Here is a 24,531-nt window from a genome sequence, read left to right as displayed (position 1 = left end):
GGGAACCAGTGACACTTTAGTGAAAAGGTGGAAGGTTGACTAGTATAGACTACCAAACGAGTCGTTTGGGTGAGTACGTCACTGCGCATGTGCGTTGCTAGTCTGTGGTCGACCACTGGTGGACTAATGTGCGCACTCGAACTTGCTCCAAGAATGGCCATGTTCTTTCAATATTATCACTGCAGTTCAAACGTCACATAGGACAAGTTTAACAGGCAACTTGGGAGGCAATCATCGACACTTAAAGATAATAGGAACACTTTGAAGAACTACAGACCTTTTTTTAACACTTATCTCACTGTCCTACATGTCCTAAGAAATGATGTGGAAGTTAACATGTGAATGTTACCTCTTCTTGGAGATTGCCTGGAACTGGTTGCCTGTTAATTGCCTCATGTGACATTTCCCTAAAGAGTGTATTTTCCTGAATGCCTTCAGACCACCAAGAATGTTCTGGACTTGTTTGAAATCTTACAGGTCTGTCTTTGTTCTTAAGAGACCGCAGAACCGTAAATTGTTACAAAACTGCCTTGAAAGGTTAACGATTATGGCTCCTCTGTAACTAGTTTCCGTTCATGGACACTTATAGTTTCACATAATCTGTCTTTGAGGAATGTGTTTTCAGTCAATCCTCAGAACACATAAATTTCTAATGTATAAATGTTTTCCTGTTTTATCGTTTCCTTGCAGTTACCTCAACATCACATGGATGGCAATCAGGTAAGATTACCTTTTTAACAAGCAGACCAGAAACTCAATGGACAAACAGTTTGTCATTGATTGTGCAACGTTGAAAACAGAGATACCAGAAACTCAATGGACAAACAGTTTGTCATTGATTGTGCAACGTTGAAAACAGAGATATCCAGTTGAATAACTTAGCAGGGCTCAAATTTTACACTGGAGGCCAGTGATTTTTGTGTTGGGCCAGTAAACTCAAGTTAGGACAAGTCTGGTGGTATGTTTTGTTAATTGTTTTTAAACAGTTTTTTTTTCAATGGTTGAGTTTTGAGTCTCACAAATATCTTTCAATCGTGGTGAGTGTCACCCATAATATGGAAGAGATAACTCTTTTCTTAGTGTCTCATTGAAATAAAACAGTTTAGTAGATAAAATTGTGTTCTCATTTTGATTCTAGTCTCTTTTCATTTTGATTCTTGTCTGGTAAATGAAATTTCGTTCCAGTAAAGATTCTGAGCTATAAGTCTTGCGGTCTTGTGGATTTTCGCCTAAACTCAAGCACTGCTTAGGCAATGTCCAAATAAGGCTACAGCTGTAATAGAGCTTGAATTCTGGGGAGAAGACCACCGGACTTGTAGCTCAATTCTTTTCAAGACCAGAACTTATTTGCACGAGATCAGAATCTAAATGAGAAAAAGACTTAACACTGTTTTTATTTGAACACTATCAGACAAGCGTTCTCTCATTTGTCTTATTGGTCATACTTAACAAAATTGAAAAAAGATATATATATTTTTTTCAAAACCAAGATCAAAATTTGAACATCGTTCTTTTATACTAAAGTTTGAATGACTTGATTTATAAAATTGTTTCAGTACCCGATGCTAAGCATTCCAACTGCCTCTAGTCATCGGGCTAGCTTGGTGGTGACATATCTGCTCTAGCAATACAAGCAATAGACGAATCAGTGGTCAAACAATTCTTAACCTGATCGTGAAGAGGAGAAAGAAATAACTTTAGCAGAAACGAAACGCAAACTTCAGAGACTATTTCTTCCTCATATTTGCCAAGTTGTGCATTCACCACTTGTTATATGAACTTTTTTGGAGTACTGAAAAGTCACTTACAATTTTGCCTGTTTCATCCTTTTATTCCCATCTGCTCAGTTATCACCTCACCGGCTGGATATGAATCAGGTAAAGACATTGCTCAAAGAACAATCATCCCCCCTCCCCTCGCCAGTAAAATTCCTTTCTTCAATGATGATATTCACCATGTTTTAAAGCTTTAAGTAACCCTTGTTGTGCCCTTGTGCTGTGTGTTTATTTGCTACAAATACAATGTAAATACATGCACTGTGTACCTTAAAGTCACCTGGAAATAGAATTTGTTTTCTTTCAAACATAAGAGTATATGCTTACGAACAATAAAACAATTTTTTTTAGTAATTGTTTGTCACGATTTATATGTTTAAAAAATATATAAAGTTGTTTGGGGGGCTGACTCAGCCTACCCCTTTTGTGACGTCAATCGAGGCAGACTTTGCCTGCAATGCGTATAGTAAACACACGTGTAAAGTACATGTACGTCCAAGTCGTGAGTTTACTTTAGAGACCAGGAGATCCAAAATATGCAAACACACTTTTATGAAATCCGTACCAACTGCACTAACAAACTTATTGTCTTGAGCCGATGATATGTATTTATGATACTTAGGCAAATTTTTGGGAACCATTTTCCTAGAATTTGCATTCCTGATTTTAAGATTCCTGGAAATGGAGGTAGGCAAAAATGCAGAGATGCCCAAAACAATACAATATTTTGCAAATCATATTTACTTATTAATTACTTGTGAAAAATTCTAGGAGAGCTGTTTGTTCAAAGAAAATGGTATTTGTTCATGTGAACCTGTTTTGCAACATGCTGTGCCTTCTGTGAAATCTCAACTAGCTGGCACTGTTTGAACAAAAGAGGGCAGTATGTACAAGATGCAGTGGTTGTATTGTCAGTGCTTGTGGCTGTACTTTGTGTGAAGCCGTGTAGTAGGCAAGCATCTCAGTTATGTTATATAAAGACTGAAGTTGCTTATGTAAGAGTTACATGTTGCTAATAATCGTGTCTGTAGCATATGTTATGTAATAATCATTTATTCATAAATACCCCAGACAGTTTCGCTACTCCTATTGGTGGAGAGCGCGTCACGTGGGGGTGCTTAAACGGTTGATAATGACCAGCTGGAGCTGTTTATAATCGGCTGGCTTCCGCGTGTCAGGCGCGTGCGTATGCCAATGTTATCACGCGGAACGCACAATTCACTTGTTGTGGGTCTAAAACTGTTTGATACCAGCTAAGTTTGTGTTGTCTATAGCCTAGTAAATCACTGTGGGGAATTTGGGTAAAAAATGAAATTGCAGTTGAGGAAATTATTTTAGTTTGTATATGTGTGATGCGATTAAGCAAAATAAGCTGTTTGTCGACCCATGTCATTGGTGTTTGTTATACATTTGAAAAGAGCACAATCTATGCTTTAATGCTGTTAAAACAACAGGTTGATACATTTTTTGGTTGGAAAGTTGTGAAGGAGTAACACCAAGAGAAACAAGAGCATGAAACTGAGATGAAAGAGTTTAAAGTAGAGGTGTCTATGAACAGACATCGACTCATTTTCTCAATGCTAATTGAAACCACCTTTTGATGTTTTTTTGTCAGGAAGGAAGTTGCCAAAATAAGACATAATTTGGCATTTAAATTTAAAACAATATTATTTTTGGTGAATACTTCCCTGCTTTTGGCCTTTTTTGGCTTCTTTCTCCATAATTTTTTTTTCCACAAACGACTCATTTAACTTGATTGACTCACATAATGACTAAGAAGTAAAGACATCTTACTTTCTTGACTGATTTTGGTTCTTCTTTCTGCTTTCTTCCAGCCGTTCATGTCACCCCGTTTCTCAGGCCCGAGAGGTCCAGTCCGAATGCCAGGCAGTCAGGTGAGAGGAACGGTGCGATCAATATCTCCTTCTCTTTCTTAATTACTAACAGTTTAAAAATTAACAAATAAAAGTAGAAATAAGTAGGATTTTAAACTTTGCATCCTGGTGGAAATCTGATACAGTAAGGTTTGCGGTAACACCATGTGATGATAATCTCTAACTAAGTTGGGGTCGTTCTGAAAAGAAGCGTAGGTTTCAACTCGACGTTTCTCAAGAAGACAATCAGAGCATATTTATCAAAATGTTAAAACCTACCGTTCTTTTCAGAACCACTCCAACTCATTTAGAGATTATCATTACATGGTGTTACTGAAAACCTTACGATAAAAGTAGAAATACTTGGAACAGTTTGAAACTCGATGCAATTTCCAGTAAAGACCACTGCAAAAAACCCATAAATTTTGATGAATACCGAGACATAGAAGATCTTTTCTTAGGCTTGAAGCTCAGCATAATAAATAACTTGATTGCTACTGCCAGCAGAAACTAGTCATTTATCAGGCAGTTATCTTCTCAGCTGATTGCTCCGCCACCCATTTTTAAGTGCAATGGACAGTTGTTAATCACCGCACAAAATTAAGTGTTCCCTTAAATTAAAAGTTCCCTTTTGAGAGTGATAATTGCTGAGTTACTCTGTTTAAAAATAGCTAAGTGAACGAATGTTACATGTGGACTTCCTCCTATTAGGCAACATACATTTTATTTTAATCTTGTTTAAGATCATTACTTGTTCTTGATGAAGACAATAATAGTTAGCATACCTGTCATAGTTTCTTAGAGCTTGTCGTCTCAATCTAGGTTTGTTTTAGTTGCTGATGGGATGGCAGATAGAATCCAATGTACCGAGAGTTCCACTAAAACAAAAACAAAACATTGGGGAAGTAAATATCCAAGACATGACTGCAAAATTCAAACTTCGTTATTTGTGCTGGACTATGTTGAACAAAATAATTCCTCAACAAGTCCGAAAAAGTTTGAATTTGTCTTTCTCCAAGGCTATACCACAGGTCATTTTTATTGGTTAAGAGTTTGCTGCAGCAAATTTGTTCATAGGTCTCCACCGCTGTAGTTCATTAAAAAGTGCAAACAAGCTCAAAGTTTTCAGCTCTCCATTGTAATTTGTTAAAACTCATGACCAAGTCGTGTTTGGTGATGTCAAACACCTAAGTTATTCATTCCGCTCTGTAATTAAATTCTCTCTGAATAGTAAAAGGACTAGTCAAATAATTATTTAGACCATTAGACTAATTATTGCTTATCAACTTTCACATTTTAAACATTTATTGTTCAATATATTAAACAGAACTAATTTTAGCAAAAGAAAAATATCTCAAAAGTTATTTTATAAAAGCTTAGAAGAGTACAGACTGTTCAAAAACTATAATATTGTTAGATTTCCACTCGATGTTGAATTGTTATTCTCATGAATATGAATTACCCCCTCTGTTGACAGAAAATGGCAATGTAAGATGATAACAAAATCTCAATCAAAGTGACTGCTGCCCTCTTTTGACAGTAAAATAAAATTAGGAAAGTAAGGCACAAGCACTGACAAAAGTTCTTGAAGTCCGCAAAACCTAAGTACTGGATTGGTTTGCAGCAGCACTGTAAAAATGTCTCCCAAACTAGTATTCACTGATCAATGCTTCAGTTGGCGTATTTTTTCTTACGTTGAAGATGATCTTAACATGGTGATAAACCCGTTAAGCTCTTCACACTGAGGCCATGGAGACCATTGCCCCTTTTGTCCCGGGTCCTGGCCTTGGTGCCCTCTGAAAATTTTCCTATAGACTTAAAGATTTTCCATTGGAAGTGCCCTTTGCCGAATAAACATGGCCCTGCAGCCGATTTCACAAAACGCTGTGATTAATCCTATCTTGAGTTAGGACGAGCTCGCCTTATTTAGGATGGGTTCAATGCGTCTTGACGTCTATGGATATGGATCTGAACTCATCCAAAGTCCTAAGATTAATCCTAAGTTAGGATGAGTTTGGTGAAATCAATGGCTGCCCTTTTAAAGATGAAATTCCAGGCTTGGAACCACTTTTCCGTAGACAACATCCAACCTGCAGTGTGAGAAGTCCAAGGAATTTCTAGCGCTATACAAGATTAGTAATTTGTTGTTACCTTTTACTTTGTGTTGTACAGCCTCCACCGGGTGGTATTCCCAATTCACAAGGAATGATGCCCAACTCCATGGATCCCACGAGGCCTGGTAAGTCATCTCATCTCTTCTGCATGAACAAAAAACAAGTCAATAAATGTACATAATAATGCCTTGCAAACCATAATACTCTGGTGGTTGTTTTGCACGTGTTGCAAGTGTATTAGAATGTATATTGCAAAACACTCAAAATTTGACTTCGCAGAAACATGTTGTGAGCTGAAGGTCTTAAAATGTGCTAACCTTAGAGCTGCCAACACACCCTGCAGCCGATTTCACGAAACGCTGGGATTAATCCTATGCTCGTCCTAACTTAGGATTAATCTTAAGGTCTGCATGCTACAGTGCAGGGTTGGAACTCGTCCCAAGTCCTAAGGTTAATCCTAAGTTAGGAAGAGTTTGGTGAAATCGACAGCTGTTCTGCTAAACGTTCACCCAAATAAACCAATCTTTCCATGTTCTGATGAAAAATTTTACAAGATCTCCCTGATTATAGAAGCTTTGTGGCACATGATATCAAAGCAGCATGATACAAGTTTGTGGAATTTATACATTGTTTTTCGAGATCTTTGTACAGGTAACAAAAAGATACAAGTTTAAAAAACTGAGTGCTATTATTAAACCCTTTCCTGGTCTCAGATTGAATCTTCTAATTAAAGTTGTTGTTCTTTCTTTGTTGATAAACAGTTTGTCTATTTACTTATGAATGAAAGTGGATTATTGTTCATTATTTTAATTATGGTCTTTTCGTAGTGGGACACCACAACAAATATTGTTCATATGATTGGAGCCAACACACTTTTTCATCTTTGATTCTGTTGTAACCGCTATCATTATAAGGCTTTGTGAAAACTTCTAAAAGCTTCTTCAAACTTTTTAAAAGCTTCCTTAAACGTCTAAAAGCCTTTCTCGTTTGAAATGTCAATGATACAAACATAGTTGATTGATTTAAGTGGTTGTTCAGAAAATTCTTTCCTAAACACGTTTTTAGCGAGGTAAGTAATAAGTCACTTGGAAGGAGCTTACATTTACTCTATTCTTGTTTTTGGCAAGAGTCTTGGCCATTGTCACTCATTTCTTATGTTGTTGTTTGTGTCATTTCTATACCAGAATTGTCTTAATAATTGTCTAAGTAATGTACTGACATTCTGCAGGAGAGTGAACATAAACCATTTCTTTGAGCAGCTTCACTGCTACGTGATGTGCTTTTGTCGAGATGTACCGCAGTAATTTTTTTCCCACTTAGGGACATCCTCTGAAACTGTGTAAACATCTGAAATATATCGCTTGTGGTATTTGTTCAAATGATTAATGCATATGGCTTACCTTATTGCAGGCCCGGTACTTTGTTCATATAAAAGGACAAAATATTGTTTTCATTTGATAAGGGCATCTTTCTGAGGGAAATACAAACTTGAATTGGGCATTTCAAAGGGCACCAAGGCAATAACTGTGGGCATAGAGGCAATTGCCCCCATTGCCCCTTTGAAGTATTATGTCTGGTATTGTGCAAACAACATAAAGAACAACTTGAGATCCCTACGTCTCTGGATAAAGCTTCTTTTTGTACCCTCTACTTATTTAGAAAGACAAAACTTGAATCATTTGTAAAGTACCCAATGATAAAGTGCTGTAATTTCAAATGGTTTACCAGTCCTATAAATCAACCTGTTTTGTTAGGGTTCTTATTTCCCGGTTCATCATCCCCCAAAATGAAACAAATAGGGTACAAAGTGTAATTGTTCTACCTTAAATATTGAATAACAGCGGTTACTTATTGGAAGTTGTTTTCATCGATTCACAAACTGCGTCAAATTACCGCGCAGGAAACACTCTTGCACGTCCCCTCAGACTAATGAATACATCTTAAGAAGAATTGATCAGCGTTTTTCTTCCTCGTCTTTTCCTGCTTGCACTTGACAGCAATTTTATTACAATTGATCATTCTAAACCCCTCCACGCCTAACCCGCCTATTGTAAATGTTTCTGAATATGCAAGGTATTTTGATACGGGATAGTCTAAGCCATTGATTTATACAAGAAGACTTGGTCCCGGTTAAGGTAATGGAAACTTCTGAAGGACTGCAGACCCGATTGTATTGAAAGTATGCACGAGGTCTACATCAAAAACTAAATCACTCTTATACAGGGCTGTACCAATTGTGGGTCACTCAATTCACTGATACAAGTGGTTTTATTTTCACCTCTACAACATTAGGGGTTTGTTGTTGTTCTTGTTGCCTTGTACTTGCTTCTAATTCCGATAGCTTTAGTAAATTTGTATGTGGAAAGTTCAACCGATTTTCCCCTGGTACTCATTTTAGATTTTTGCAGTATCAAATATTTAGGAGAAAGAATATTGGTGCACCGCCCAACAGAGGGCGCTCTCATTCCTAACCATAGGATTTATCTAAAAAAGGAGAACTTACATTTTTTAAGGTGATTGCTGGGACGCCATGCTTTCATGTGGAATCAATGGACAATGGTCTTTATTGATCGTTGCAACCGAAAGATTCTTTGGATTTATAGCTGGGCTCTTCAGGTTTCTGGCACAGCTGTCTAAAATATAAATGATCACCAAATAAATAGTTTTAAATCATTGCAAATCCAAAACTATAATTGATGCTGTTTTTATTGATTTAAAAAAAAATCTGTTTATAAAACTCTCTTTTGCTTTTGACATCTGAATTTCTTGAATCTCCAACATCGCTGAATTTCAGAATTATCAAAGCGAATATCTTACAACTGAGTTATATTGTTTTATTAAGAAGAAAAAGCGTAAATTGTCCATGCACCTGAACCTTTGATAAATGGTTCATTAATAAAAAAGCAATTTAGAAAATAGTTTTTTTTCCTACAAAATTGAGGATAGAAAAACGTGGAAAATCTTAACATCTTGTCTGTTGGTATTCATTAAAAAAAAAAAATTGTGTCGGGTACTTCATCTCACAAAGTGTAGATTTATAATTGGATTAGCTCTAATACCGAACCTTTTGCCGTGCTGAAATTTAATCCCAGACATGTTTTATTAATGAGACAATTAGTCTGACTGAATGCTGATCCTCTTGTCTTAATGCAATCGTGATATTTGTTAAATTTAGGAAAAACAACAATTTATGACGGTGTCCACATCACGTTTTACGGGAATACCCATGGGGCCATGAAGCATGTACTGTTTTCAGAGACGTGATGGCCAGCAGGCAATTTTTGGTTTTCCTTTTGATGTAGGGTGCTAAAAGCCCCAGTAAGGACATTACACTAGCAATTGTGCAAACTGAAAGTACTAGAAGTTGCAAAAGTGCCGCGACAAAAATGTCAGCTTCCATCTGCGCAAACAGAGGTTGGGGATAGCTTTTTTTGTTTTAAATGTGGAGAAGAAGTTTGTACCTTTTAAATGTGGAAATGGTTTGCCCTTGAAAAAGGAAAAAGGGCTTGCGATGAATCAATAATTTGGGCTTTTCTGAGTTTGTAAATGATGTATTTTGATGAGTTTTAAGTTGTTTACTCATGAAATAATCGGCCATTAACCGATGGCTTTGTACAAAAGAAATTGTGTAGTATAAAAAGGAAAATGACCCTGAACATATAATTTGCATGATCCTGAGCTATAACTGGAGTGTAAAGCCTTTTGAGGGTACAATAACAACAGACCCAAACGACTTTTATAAACAGCTGTTTTTGCCTGGTATTGTTGTTGTTGGGTAATATTCTTGCATAGGTGATTGAGGCTGGCTTGAATCGATCACCACTTTATCCCCCAGTGGCAAGAGTCATTGCATTGACCTGGGTCCTTGAATACCTAAACCTTAATGTTCTCAAGTTCACACACATGGAACTTGTCATTCCCTCACAGGTAACCTTCTGAAACTGAATTTATTATGTTACGTTCCCCAATTACACTGTACCATGTCGTGTAAATTGAATGACTTGGTTGCGATGTTTTGATTTATGATGGCCTTTGCAGTCGATTCCCACTGAAAGTTGTGAGCTGTTAACGTTTGCTCTTCTCCCATTGGCGTACCGGGGCGCTTCCACCTCCTTCCATGGTACCCCTCAATTCCTTTCCTCTTATTTCTTTACCTCTTGCCCGCGGATCTCTGTTTGATACAGTGACAGTCTTGCTGTATTTGGAGAATGCCATCACTGACATTTAATTATCGGAGATAAACAGTGTAACCTTTTAACAATACCGGATTAGAGAGCTTACCCTCGGGGCTAGTATTGTGTGTCCAATTTACTCAGGAAAACAATCCACTTGCATGCAACCCTGTCCTTTGTGTAAGCATCAGCTGTTCGGAGAAGAAAGAAGACACAACTTTAACACTCAATTGAAAAGTTCAATTTTAAAAGCTCAAGATAATTCTGAATAGATATATTCGGCCTGGAATTACACAGGCCACAGAGGTCATGTCCTCTGTTGCCCTGGTCTTGGACTTGGTGCCCTTTCAAAAGATTTCCCATTGACACTAAGATTTTCCATTGAACTACCCTAAGCAAAACGTAAATGGCCTTGCCCTCCCAAAGAAGGTCGGAAGATTGTTCTACATGTATTGGCATCACCTATACAGTCATTTGACTCCAAACCTAAACACTATTTTTTCCCCAAAAAGTCATGGAGTTGTGCATGGAAATTATGTCCCTATGTACATGTACATGTGTACTTCATTTTAAATAGTGTGCAATATCATTATCACCGCCGTGCAATATCATTATCACCGCCGTGCAATATCATTATCACCGCCGTGCTGTGTATGCATTATTGTCTAAACTGGTCAATCAGCTCATGAAATAGTAAATGTCATAATCCTTAACAGCCCTATGTGCTTTGTTTTTCAAATGGCAAGGGCACCAAGGCATTGTCTCCTTGGTAAAGGGCAATCTAGGAGGAAATTGTAAATTTCTACTGGAGCATTTCAAGGGCACAAAGACAATGACCTGGGGGCACGGGGCAACTACCTTTGTTGCCTCTTCATGTATCAGCCCTGCCTTAACATTATCCAGACATTTTTGTGATTTGGGTTTTGTTTTTGGAAGATGTGAAAAGAAACTGCTTTAAGGACAAGGATGAAAGCTGCTGGCTTGGGTGCTGGACACAACCGCAGTTATGATTCATTAGTCTAAGTGGGTTCACCACTTCGGGAAATTATCCCTGAACCCTGGAAAATAAAATTGCACGTTGAAATCCCCCAACCCCAACTTGAAACATTTATTCATGTAGTGAATTAGCGCAACACTACATCTACGATTTGCACCCGTTGAAAAATGTACGTATATAAATATACATCTGACTTTCCTTAAGTGCCTGCCGAGGGTATGAAATTCAGGAAATTGAGTTATTGAAGGGGAGAGGAAATTTGACGCGGTAGTGGGGGGACAACTGTTAGTTTAGGGACACGAGGAAATGGATTAATAAAAGAGGACTAGGATGTATTGTGATAGTGTTAAGAGCATGACGATGTGGCAACATTGGGCAGATGCCTCCAGGTTATGCGGCAATGTAGATTAGGGCCAACGCAATGAATAAAAGAACAGTAAGTGTTGGTGTTATTAATCATCGTGCTCAGTGCTGTGTGTACGTGGCACGACGCAAGAATTTGTCAACGTTTTGAGGGTTTGAAAAAATAGAAACGCACAAGGACTCTTGCAATAATATGGAATCAATTTCGGGAAGTGTATTTTTTTAAGATGCAAAATGATAATGTGTAGAGGGATCTGTCGATGTTGTGGTGGTTGTTTGAGGCTGGAGATAGCTGCGAATACAGCATTAATGCAAATTTGTTGCGGTTCTGTTCTAAATTATTATACAAGATTTACCTTTTGCATTATGTTTTTGAATTGGAGGATGAGGTATAAACCAGGTGTTGCTGCGTATAGATTTATTTTTCTTATCGACTGTTCGGTAAGGATGAAAATTTTAGATGTGAATTAAGACGTTTTTGTGGCTTCTGGTGAAAAAGGTTGTCATGCTCATGTGCTAAAGAGACCATTTCCAACACCACTTTGGAATCTATTTCCAAAACTTGGAAATGTCAATATTTCAACATCGATCCTATAAACTGCAACCTAGTTTGAGACCTTTTTGTCAGCAATGATTGTCACCCATAGTTGAGGGAGAACATTGTGAAAGCATCATGCATTTCAATGTGTTCATGTAAATTTGTTTTAGCCAGCGTATTCAAGAGAATGTACATCATTCATTGTTTGTGTTTATATTTTTGTTTTTTTCTTACTGAGTTAATTGATTCACATCATTTAGACTTTAATAAACATGCCATTCCCTTCCCACTCCCATTACAAATCCTATACTATGTCTAAAAGTGTTTTTACAATTTCACTCTCATTTGTAATTGGAGCAAACACATAGTAGATGTATACCACAATGGATCGCCATTCAGCTGTGCTGAACAATTTACCACAGTATTAAGTGTTTCATGCAAATGGAACAATTCACAAAACTATCTTTGAAAGTGTGCCGCTAGCATGTTTGGATTGTAAACAAAAATTGCATACTGTAGCGATCTCATCCAGGCAGGAAATTTACTTCATTGATCAATCTTGATACCATCTTCAGATGTTCGCCCTTCTTAAAGAAAGGTTGGACAAGAGCCCTGTGTTTTAATATGAAGCAATTCCCTCACCTCCCTTTGCTGTTTGCAATATCAGATTATTGTGTTAGCGCCTGGAACAGCTTGTGAGAATACAATCAAGATTTCATTTTATGATTACGGCCAAACCTGTCAGCATGAATTCAGCTGTTTTGTATTCATGTCGTGACTTAATTTCCTTGATAAGCTGTGACTCTGCAAGTTGTACCTCGGGTAACGCAACAAGGATTGGGGTTGTACGGGGAATAATAAAGTTGTAGAAATATACGCACACAAACACTGAGGAATCTAGAGTGATTTTGTGTTGTGGCTTAAAACTGGGAAGCTGTTTTGACTTGTAACATTTTGAAAAGAAAATTATTACTTTTTACCAATACTATTTACAGGCATGCATTTTGAAAGGAAATTTGGCGTTTTAATGGCATGCAATGTTTGATGGATAAGCAGATTTAATCCATTTTCTTACTTTTGGTGCCGTATGAAAACTGGAAAACACTGTACATAGTTCTGTGTACTAAGCAAACTCCTCTTAATTTGTTGCAAAAACAAATATCTATGTCAATGTTTTGAAAACAAAATTGGCTCAGCGTTTTTGAACAGTTAAGTTTCTAAGTTATTGTAAAATCAAAAGAACAGGATTTATAAATATGGATTTTCAGACTAGCCATTACTATTGCCAAGTACAGTAAAAGTAATCCTTTCTTAATTGCCTTGTTTTAAGGATTCAGTTCTACATAATGTGAAGCTGAATTATCCTTACTTTGATAGGGGTCTGACATCAGAATCATATTTAGAACAGCCATCTTGTTTTTCCAATGCAATGCAATGTAACCAAATTGAGGCGAATATAGTGGCTGCGACTGTGGCTTAATAGCCATGTAAATATCTGTTACCCATAGAAACATCCTTAGCAACCACTGAAACCACAAATCCATTTGCAAGTTAGATTTGAATAATGCCATACTATAGAGACAGTTGCTATGTCACATTGCTCAGGGCAAGCTTTTGTATAGAAACCTCCAGATGAGCAAACCCTTATATCACTCTGCGATGAACATTCAGTCAAAATTGCATAGTGGCGTTTGCCAACTGTTTAGTAACTATGCAACATCTTGCCCAGAATCATGTGATGTAGAAACTGTCTCTAATAGTATGAGGAACTCACATTTAAGCAGTACCTTGTGACTAAGCAAGTCAAGGTACCAGACATTATTCACATCCAACCCACTAATGATTTTTTAGACAAGGTCTCATGTTGGGAAGAAGGAAAAAAGTCTGGTCCCTTTCTGGTACGATGACACTTAGATTTCACTGTTGTTGTCACAAGATGAAGACAACAAGATAACTGTTTTCTCTTCAGACTCAGGAAGCTTCTTAGTAAGCAGATGGTATCAAAACAGAAGGAAGAGATTTACAACCAACATTTAGATTAAGTGCAGTGGGTGTCAAGTACTGTACATAATAGGGAAACACATTCATCAGATAGTATTATAGCTAGACAAAAGAGAGAAGCAGGGTTTGACATCCTCCCCGGGGGGAGCCCCCACTCTTCCTCTTACCCCCCATCCCCTCAGGCCGGACCCAATATAACTTCACCACTTGATGTTTATCTGGCCGAAACCTTTTGAACGGCACACACATTGAGTCAAGGAGCTCCGAGAAATTGATTTGGAAGTGAATAATAAAATGCTGAGATTTCAGCTTCAGATACTCAGCCGTACGGCCAAAAGGTCAGGACGATTTAATGGGATTTTTTACTTCCCCCCCCCCTTACTCTCTCTTTCTCTCTTGTCTCGCTCATTGATAGGATTTCATTTCAAGCCTGTAAAGGAAATAAGTAGGTTATTGAACTCAGAGAGCAATTAAATCCAAACAAGAAGACAATTATCTTATTTTTGATATGAGATTTTCACGTTGGATTGATTTGGAACCGTTTATCTTGTATAAGCCATCTTAGTACCGACTGATAAATGAGCATAGGTTGCGCTCCAAACAGAAGATTGAAGATTTTTGTTTTTCAATGTAATATGCTTTGTTTGTAACGAGCTGAAGGTTTATGTTTTGGGGGTTTTCTCACAAGGTTTATTTACTAGGGGGAAGTTGTAACAAGGGGAGGGAAAGCTTTTTAAATGCACTTCCAAATCAATTTCTCGGAGCTCCTTGACTCAATGTGTGTGCCGTTCAAAAGTTTTCTCAGATCGTGTATTCAAATAATGGATTATTTTTCCTACTTCAAATTTTCAGCAATATCTTGAATACGCTGCCTACCTTTTTAAATTAAATTTCTCAGGTAAATTTTTGTGTGTATATCTTCACTTATATGGGATAAAAAAATCAAAGGGTTGTTTTTTTAGGGAGAAATTCAAGTCCTGTGGCTAATTATGATAAAGTTGTAAATACAAGTTATGAAACCTCCTGGGTATCAATCAAAAGACCAGATTGAAACGTAAGGTTCTCAATAATGACATAAACATATAATAAATTTACAAAGTAAGCTTTCACTTTTAAAAATGAGTAATGCAGGTTTTTCAATAAAACAACCTTAAGTTATTCCTCATAAACAAAACCTGACATTTATCCATCAAAAAACAAGTAGCCTCACTGTATACTCTATCAATCTTTCCAGATGTGTACAGAAGTGGTTTTGTGGTCCCACCATAGACCGTGGTACAATAACGAAGTTGAGATACATGTTAACTCTGTCCTGCCAAAAGTCTTCAATCCACATCCAGTGACCGCTATCAGATCCTTTAACATTAACCACATTACCCTAATGGCATCTGCATTAACTTGTAATTTACTTGGCCTCATTTTAAGCGGAGCGCGCCCCACTTTTTATCACCAGATTTTGGATCGGTCGATAAATTGAATTTGGCGACCCCATATATATTTTTTTTATGTCTTCCAGGTTCCAAAGGTATATGAATGCCGCATTTAGAAAAGGAAACAATGGTTTGTTTCTCTTTGGCTTCTAAAAGCACCATTAATGCCAATTTTCCTCAGCGCTTTTTCCTCTTTATCAAAGGCACTCAGATTTGTATATTTAACCTCTTTGGGGACAAATCAGCAAGGCAGCTAAGAATACCTCTGTTGTCAGCTTAATTTTTATGTTGACAGTCTGGTGTGTGTTTCTTGTTTCCCCAGGACCTTGTACTGGTAAATGATGTTCTAGATTTGACGTAGGTCTACATTATGTACACAAACCATACATGTACATGTATGTAGAATGAGTAATGCGATTTGACTCTTGGCCTGTCAGAAATAGTGTAGAATACAACATTTCTCAGCAGACACAATTTCTTTGAAAGGAATGCAAGGCATGCAACGTCTCAGCTGATTTCCTCTCCTTTTTTAAGGGCAATAGAAACTGAACAAAAAATCACTCATTGTGGTATGTTTTATGTCGAGGGATCATGGCTTGTTGGTTTTAGAAAACAAAATAGTGGACAGCACTTTGTTTATGAAGAGGGTTTTGGATTGTGTTGCTATATATACCCGAGTGAGTTGTTGAAGCGTCAGTTTTTTAATATTTTGTTAGGATCTTGTCTTCCAATAGTCCCTAGATTTATGAAATCTGATTGCACACGAATAATAAAAACCATCTTGGACGAACTAAAACCAACCATAATTTTGTTCACAAGATTAAAGATGAATAATACATGTGACTGGCGATATTTTGAAGTTTAATTCACCTCCTACACAAAAAAGTTCCTAGAGTGTTGTGTCACTAGTTTATTCCTCCATTGGTACAAGTTTGACATTTAAATTGAACCCATAAGAATAGAGGTACTTTTGGTTTGGTAACAGACTCTGAAAATTTAAGGCAATACAAACTTAATTGGTAATAATTACAGCTGCTTTGGAAATTATAATGCATATTGTGAGACTTTTTAATTTGAAGTACTAAAAAAGTACTTCAGATTGTGTATTCCAATGACCTATTATTCTTCATTACTACATGGACATAACCTGACCACTCCAGATTTTCATCAATATCTCAAAAACGCTACAACCTTTTGAAATGAAATTTTCACTGGTTAGTTTTATGGTGGTATCGACAACTAGATAGGATTGGCACAAACAGCTGGTTCCAATTACCAAATGTATACAATCCCTTTAAACAAAGTCCAATCAGTTTCCTCTGCAATAGATTGCTCTCAACTCTTAACTGTAAATATAATGAAGGAAACGGATGGATCCGAGGATGCATGTAGTACAACAGTTAGTGTTTGTTTAATCAGTGCACAATGTAGTGAGATGTATGTGTTTGTCTTGCCCGGCAAAGCCCTTTACACAAATCCATTAAATCAACCACCTCTCGCTTCACCTGTTTGTGTTTTATTCAATTTAGAAGTAGAACAGATTGGGCCTCAGGGTTGCCAACTTATCCAATGGTTAATGAACACAGTAGAAGAGAAAAATTATTTCGCCCAGTTGGAACATGATCCAAGTTTTTCCTTTCAGAACACATCGCTAAGATATACCTGCCGGGGTGTATCGTAAGCGTGTACTAAGTGAATCAGGTCTGACTTGTTATGCTGGTGATCCCACGTCAAACACGGCTTTCTCTGATTTTTTTTCTCTTCGTTTTATTTTAATGAAATTTATCAAAACATCCGCTGTATCTGAGCCCCCCTTGGACAGCTGTGAGGTGCCTACAGGTGTGAAGGAGAGGTGTGTTGGACGACGGTTATTTTGACGCAGGAATAATGTGTAGATAAAATCATATTCTTCTTAATGGAGAGATATCGCTTGATGTTGCAAGCAATTATTGCAGTTGGTGGTTTTGGGTAGGATGGTAATGAGTTTGCTTTAATTGGAGAGAGCAGTCAAGTTAATTTGTTTGATTTCTGTCTGCATTTCCTATCTGATGATCATACACAACAAATTTGCATTGAATAAAGATAAGCAAAACAAATTTGCATTGAATAAAGATAAACAAAACAAATTTGCATAGAATATAGATTAAACAAATTGTTAACAGCTTGACATCTGGTACTTAGCAGAATCTATCTTCAAGGCTGGAATAAGATAAAGAAAATTTATTTGCGTTGAATATTTGAATTTTAATAAATTGCATTGAATAAAGAAAACATAACACATATGCATTGAATGAAGGTATAGCTTTGTATGGATATAAGATTTTTAAATCATGAGGATGATGATGAGCTTCAATTTTCTTCATTGACAAAGCTCTATACAAAGTGGTAAAAACTTCATAAATTTCATAAATATCATTAATTTGTGGTTAATTTTGCCATTATTTATTATTCGCTTTGATAACTGCACAAAATCAGGTAAGCTGTTATCCTTAACAGAGTTCAAAACACTTTCAGAAAAATATATAAGAGGTGAAGCATCGGATGAGGTTCCTGACAAAGCCAACTGCCCTTTTAAAGCAATCTGTGTAAAGATGTCAACAATACAGCACACAGAACCTTTCACTCCATGTATCAGTATCTTCTAACAGTATAATCCCCCATATAGATCTTGCGCCTCAGGCAAGATGGCTCCATTGTCAAATCTACATAATATGGATATTTCTCAGGTCTTGTGTGATACCTTCTCTCGTATTATTCTTATTGATCCATCTTATTTAGTTACTTGTACAGTGCGCAATTTGATCACCTTGCCTTGATTGCATACTCTGTTTGTCCAAGCAGGGTATCTTCTTCTGGGTTGGGAAGTGTACAATGCAGTGTATTTATTTATTTGGTTATTAATTAAGTTCATCTGAGGTGCAGAGTGGTTGTGAAGAGTGTCCAATGAAGAGATTAAAGGAATATCAAAATTTGGTTGTAACTTTTCGGTAAACAGAATAAACACTACTTCTGACTGTCCAAATGTTGATCTATATAATATGGAAGAAAAAAGTAAAATTTGTTCTAAGGTATTTGAATATTTCATAAACCTATACTGTCAGTGACTATAGGTCTCAAATAGAGTGTGCCAAGTCAGACTTGTTGACCTGTTAACATTTTTCATTCTGTTTCCTTCAAACCATTAAAGCAATGTTCAAATATGTGTGACACTTACACGGTCTATTGCTGTTGTTGTCCATTGCCTTCGCCCCGCTGCCCTTTGAAAAGTTCAAAGTACAACATTAAATTGTTCACAATGTCCTTAACTGGGGGAGAATTGCTGGCACTATTCATGAACAGCAAGGCTTCACTCCAATTTCACATGAAATTGGGCCCTTATATAGAACTACTAAGTGCACAAATTAGCAAAGCATTACCAGAAGTAGGTTACCAGTCAAAATGCTATGTGTCATGCACCATCTGGGACAGGTATCCTGCTCAGTTTTGCTCAGAAAATTGCCATTGCTCATTTGTATACCATAGAGAAAGAACCACATTTCTCTATGGTTTTCCTGCACACAGTGAAGTCAAAATCATTGCAACCGAGGAACAACAACACATTAACATTTAAATATGTATAATTTTGTATGTTGCTTATTAGGGAACAGTGCCATAAGTAGCATAACCTACCAGCCTGGCATCCATGTATAATTCCAAGCCTTGTATTTATATGATCTTGTTGATAATAACTTTGCAAAGCTTGCTGTAAACCTTGTCCCTAATGTTTTTGACCTCTTGCCATTTTATAAAAATGCCTCTCACTCCAACTCAAGCTAACCTGTAACACAAGCTGGGTGTATACATTTTCGGAAGCACCATTCAAAATGAATACACCACTTGTATTTGTTTTCGCTGAAGACCTCAAAGTTATTTTGAGCTTTACGTTTTTGTTTACTCAACGAGTTTGTGTGTGACACCAAGCTGTTTGCTTCTGAAGTTGGGTCTTAGTGCCTTTCCTCCTGCTGACCTTGCTAATCTCCAATTTAGGTTCCATGTCTGATTTTACGGGGCTGAAAATATAAAAGGCTTTTGGCCGCCCAATTTAGATGGGTTTAACACCAGCCAGGCATGAGCTAAATGTGGGTGGTTGCCCCATGTTGGCCTTTCAAGGGAACTGTTTCGTATAATTACTTGGAATTCTAGTAATGAGATCTACTCAGAAAGGACTTGCTGGAGTTTAAATGAGACCTTCCTGTATGTGTTGTACCTTCATCGGGTAGACTTGTTTTTCAACGAGGCGTTTATGCGTTCTGGTTGATGCAGTTTTCACATGTTGATTAAGCAATCTTGAATTAGGTTTTGCTTCTGTAACTGCAAATACAGGTCTTTACAAATAACATATCCCCTGAGACCAGGGCTTGAGGCCAGTGATTTTAGTTTGTGAGCTTGAGAATAAATCTGTCTTCTTAGACCTGTACATTGACAAAAACTATGTATTTTCTATTGGTATTTTTCAAGCAAGCCTATTTTTCAAGCAAGTCTATCTCCTCAACTCTTTACAGCCAGGAATCTACTCGAGGGTAAATTGCAACAATTTTGTAGGCCTATAATGTTTCTGGGTATATGTTTCTCTCAGACTGTATTTCGAGGCCTGATACTGATTACGTCAAGCTGTTATTGCATTTGAGTTGATTGGAATACATTACCCACACATAAAACACACTTTGTAAAGAATTCAACACCTCATGTCTTCAAATGTGAAAACAAGTTAAAAAGAATCCCTCCTTTAGATTTTATATGGTGGCTCAGCAAGGCACGCCTTCTTCCCTTTAAAGGTGTGTGAGGTACACACAGTATGTATGAGGACAATTTATTCAAGATTCTTTGCCATTAGCCTGACAGGAATTAAATGGAAGTTATTACAGGATGCTCTGGGGTGTAATTGCCATGCTGTGGGGTTACAGAGGAAGGGCCAGATGACACTGGGAAATCACCACATTTGGCGATAGCGTAATTTACAAGCACTTCAATAACACAGGATTGCTGGCATGTGGAAGGGCATTTTTCCTCTTCTTCTGGGTTTGGCCGTGGCTTGGAGAGGGAAGATTGTTGTGAGGATGGTTTCAGAGACTGAATGCCGTAGGTTGTTGTGAACATTCTTCAAGGATGTACGTTGTCCATAATGTCATATCAAACTGTGTAATTAACAAATAATGAACCAGGGACCAATTTCATGAAGCTGTTCAGCAGGAAATGCTACTCAGAAATTTTCTTTCCTAAGCAAACATAGAGTGGGGTATCAGTCACGACTATGTAAACTTAATGTATTTATGGTTGGTTACCTATTTCTGTTAAGCAATACTCGTTGTTGTGCTTACAGGCTTTATGAAATTGAACTCAGGTGGGAACATACCTGTAAGTTCTGTATTTTTTTCTACAAATTTAGGCAAAAAAAATGTTAGTGGCTTGACTTTTTGACCCTAGCAGAGTCTTTCTCAAAGGCACAACACAAGAAACCTTTAAACATATACAAATTTATGTTACTTAAAATAATTCTGTCTTGGAATGGCCACTGAGGGAACGATATTGGCATGTTCACCCCTGTACTTTCCCATTGTTCACCCTTAGGTATTGGGGTGTACGCTAGGGGGAATGTACTATAAAATACCGATCAAGACTATTTTATTTATTAAAAAAAGTTCCTGACGGAGAGTTTACGAGCAAAAAAGACTTGCACTTCCGTGTGTTAGCTTTTTCTAACTAGGTCACGACACCTGTCGAATGTTTACATCACTTGTACAACTTTCAGTCATTGTATCAACCCCAACAATAAAAATAGACAAGCAGGGAACCAGAACGAAGGAATTTACAGCTTTCAAAGTCATAGGTTGGCAGTGAGGTTGCAACTAAACAGCCACACCTGTCCACCGAATGCAAAACATATGAAATTTATGTGTCGCTTACATCGTAAACATTACCAAGTGACACCTTGGAGTAATGGCTAATAAAACCATATTTGTAAATAATGATTTTCTGAACAATTGCTCATGAGATTTTTATTTTTTATTTTTATGGAATTGATGGTGTAGTATGCATGACATTGATTTATTAACTGAGTTTATATCTTTTTGTTATAGTCCAAAGGGGAAGGACAATACGGTGCAGAAGCAGTTTGATAAATGCTTCAACTCAGCATAGAATTTATGTTGAAAAAGACTTTTAATTGTTAAAAATCGAGTATGAACTTATGATTTATGTTGTTATTTATTTAATTGTTTATATTGTCCCTTTTTTTTCTTCTCTCCCATTTACCCTCTTTTTTTGGAGGGGGTTCTGTGGGAGTTGGGGTACACGGCTTGAATATGGTGAGGAATCCACAAAACAAGCAGGGCTTGTAGCTCAAAACATTTACTGTACCAGAATTTATTTATTATTACCAAAATCTGAAAGAGAGAAAAATTATTTCATTTATTGTATGTTTACAAGGGTACTTGAACAGAATTGCAAGACATTTATCCGATTCGTATAGGCCTATACATACTCTTTTTCACAAAGATTCTACTATTACACAATTTTTATTTTTATTTTTTTTGAAATTGAAGAACATAAGACCACCTGGCTTGTTCGGTCGTGACTTTACTGGCCCAGGGCAACAAACACTGGCCTGCAATCCAGTGTTAATTTTTAGCTGTTGGATAGATTCAAGCTATTTCTACCTCTATGATTCAAGGATCATTCATATTGCGGATGAGATTGAGTAAAATCAAGATTTTAATTTGACCCATATCCTTATCTCAGTACATTTTACAATATTTGAAAAACATGAATTGCAGAAGTTTTTCCCAATACCAGTACTTTCTCACACACGTAAAAGCTTTCAGCTACACAGATCACCAACAAAATAATTGTCAATTATACCAGAAAAACAGGCAAAGAACTCCCAGTTCCCTTTGATCTTCCCAAACCTTTCCACGACCACTCCGTCAATGAAACTGTCATTGGGTTGATTTCTTTGCAACTGGAGTTCTTTGGATGTGAACATTGAGTATAGATCGCTATAAACTGGGTCCACAATCCACATGTAGGTTTTATAATCTTAGAGACCCACTTTAAATTGATTGGAACATTTTTGTACACTTTCCTCATTGAGTGTTTTACTCTACTTGAAAAAAAAAACAACCTAAAATACTGGCTGACAACCTAACGGCCTATTGGAATGTTTAGGCTCAGGTTTTTATGAGATATTTTTATGTTAAGTTTTCAAAGCTTCCACAATATGCCTGATGGAAGACTAAATTTGTGCTCTCTACTTTATGAACTTGAAACTTATGATTGTGAGTGACTGAGGTATATTAAATGTGCATGTTGAAGTCTCCATACCCATATTACTGCACTGTGTACTTGGCCCATTCAACAACGAACAAACTGTCATAACAAAGCTTCAAACACTGTTTATGTCATAACAAAGTTATTATCCTTGCAGGTGTGTGTACTGCCATGGAGGTAGACTGATGAGTGTTGACATTGTTAAGTTTGATTAATGACTGTAAACAACTTGCAAAACAAAAGTCACAAGGGGTAAAAGAAAGTATGAGCTAATGTCAGGGCAGTGGATGGGGAGATAGGTTGAAACCAACATGTACTATTGCATGGATATGCATTAGTTAACAACACATTCATCGAACACTCTTACCTTCTCAAGTTTTAGAATGCACCATCAACCAGTCCACAAGTCCAACCTTCACAAGCGAATCAGAACTCCCCATACGTCCTCCCTGCAACACAAAATCCAAACTGACACTGAACATCCCCCTGTTCCACCCGACCATTATATTTCATGGGTGGAAATTTGCTGGCTGCAATTGCCACATTTTTAGTGCGGGCCATGATTGATGACCCAATGGAAATTTCAATTTAATAGTGTCTAGGGGGCAGGCTTCCCTCAGCAGGTCTCCTTTCCTCCTCTTCTCTTCTCCTTTTTGGTGTTTGGAATAATTGGTTGGGGAATCGAGGGAGTGAACAGGGGGGGGGGGATAACCTCACCTCATGCTGAGAGGAGTGAGACTTCTCGTTGAGAGACCAGAACACAAATATTGAAAATCTCTTCAGAGTTGGGCCAGGGAATGTTAACTCTTTTTTTTTCTTTCTTTTTCTAAAGCTCAGACGGGTTGTCTGTTAGATTGATCACCTGCTTGCAGTACAACAAAACAGAGCCTCCTTTTTTGTTTTATTAACTGAGACTTGGTGTCAAAAGAAAAAAATTACGAGGGTTTGACAAAAATGTTTGATATTTGAGAGGTCATTGTATTAGCATTATGGAAAGGGATGGTTTTGTGTACTTCCAAGAAACTTTGGTGAGTTGCACATGTTTCAACTAAATGTCCATTTGTGTACAGCATAACGTGTAGTGTGTTTATGCTGTTGAAGCACCATTGAGTCAAAGTTTACATGTAAACTATAAGCAGGTGAGATGTGTTGTTGATTGGGGAAATGTTGATGGCTTTGATGGCAGACCTGCATTTAACAGAGACGATGTAGGCCATTTTGCTGGCATTTGCTTCTGCGACCCCTTAAACAATTTTCCCTCTGATTTTTTAATCGTGGTGACCTTTTTCCATAGACAGCGGAGTCATTGTTAAATAAGAATGAAATTTCGAGCCGGGTTGTTTATTTTGTTTTACAGCTGAGTTGGTTAGAAATGGCTTGGCTTTTAGTGGCAGGACAGTCAACTTTTAACAGTAAAACTTTGCAATAAAAAATAAATAAATAACAAAATGTATATAATAAATGTTTCACTCCTTTAGATCTCCATACCGGGCTACTTTAGCCAAGGAGTATTACTAACTCTTATAGAATCCCAAGTCAAAATTGATAGTAAGGAAAACCACATACCCTAGACAAGACACTAGTCCATGACTTAACAATTCAAGGGACTCAAAGGTGATTGATGTTATACTCACATGATCAGACATCAGAGACACTCTTGGCAAGTCAAAGGTTCATTTCCCAAATCCAGCAGCAGCAGCATTCAGTGGAAGTTGTAGTTATTCCATAGTTATTCCAAAGCTTGAGTTTTCAACCATACCAGGGATGAAGAAACACACACACCACTCGATGACAGAGATCCTTCATTCATGAGTATCCACATTTCCCAGAATCGCAGCAACAACTCTTGATTATCGTCTCACGATTGCATGTCATGATTACCATATTACAGAAGAGCGACCCATCTTAATGAAGTCCACGTTTGCATTGGAGCATCCTCCATGATTGGACACACTGTGTCTG

At 37.3% G+C, this 24,531-nt stretch overlaps 1 protein-coding gene across 1 annotated transcript in view; it reads left to right on the top strand.

Annotated features, from left to right (window-relative positions):
- The window catches only part of LOC117297807 (single-stranded DNA-binding protein 3-like), a 71,824-nt gene extending 65,880 nt beyond the window's left edge, over positions 1-5,944 (top strand). Inside the window, exons 8-11 of the mRNA XM_033780954.1 lie at positions 691-720; positions 1,848-1,877; positions 3,611-3,682; positions 5,822-5,944. Of these exons, the coding sequence (XP_033636845.1) occupies positions 691-720; positions 1,848-1,877; positions 3,611-3,682; positions 5,822-5,944 (255 nt within the window). The remainder of the gene's footprint in view (positions 1-690; positions 721-1,847; positions 1,878-3,610; positions 3,683-5,821) is intronic.
- The last annotated feature ends 18,587 nt before the right edge of the window (positions 5,945-24,531 follow it).

Source organism: Asterias rubens, chromosome 12 (genome assembly GCF_902459465.1).
Source record: "Asterias rubens chromosome 12, eAstRub1.3, whole genome shotgun sequence".
Classification (NCBI taxonomy): Eukaryota; Metazoa; Echinodermata; class Asteroidea; order Forcipulatida; family Asteriidae; genus Asterias; species Asterias rubens.
The sequence above is the reverse complement of the archived record's forward strand: the minus strand, read 5'-3'. Positions and strand labels throughout refer to the sequence as shown.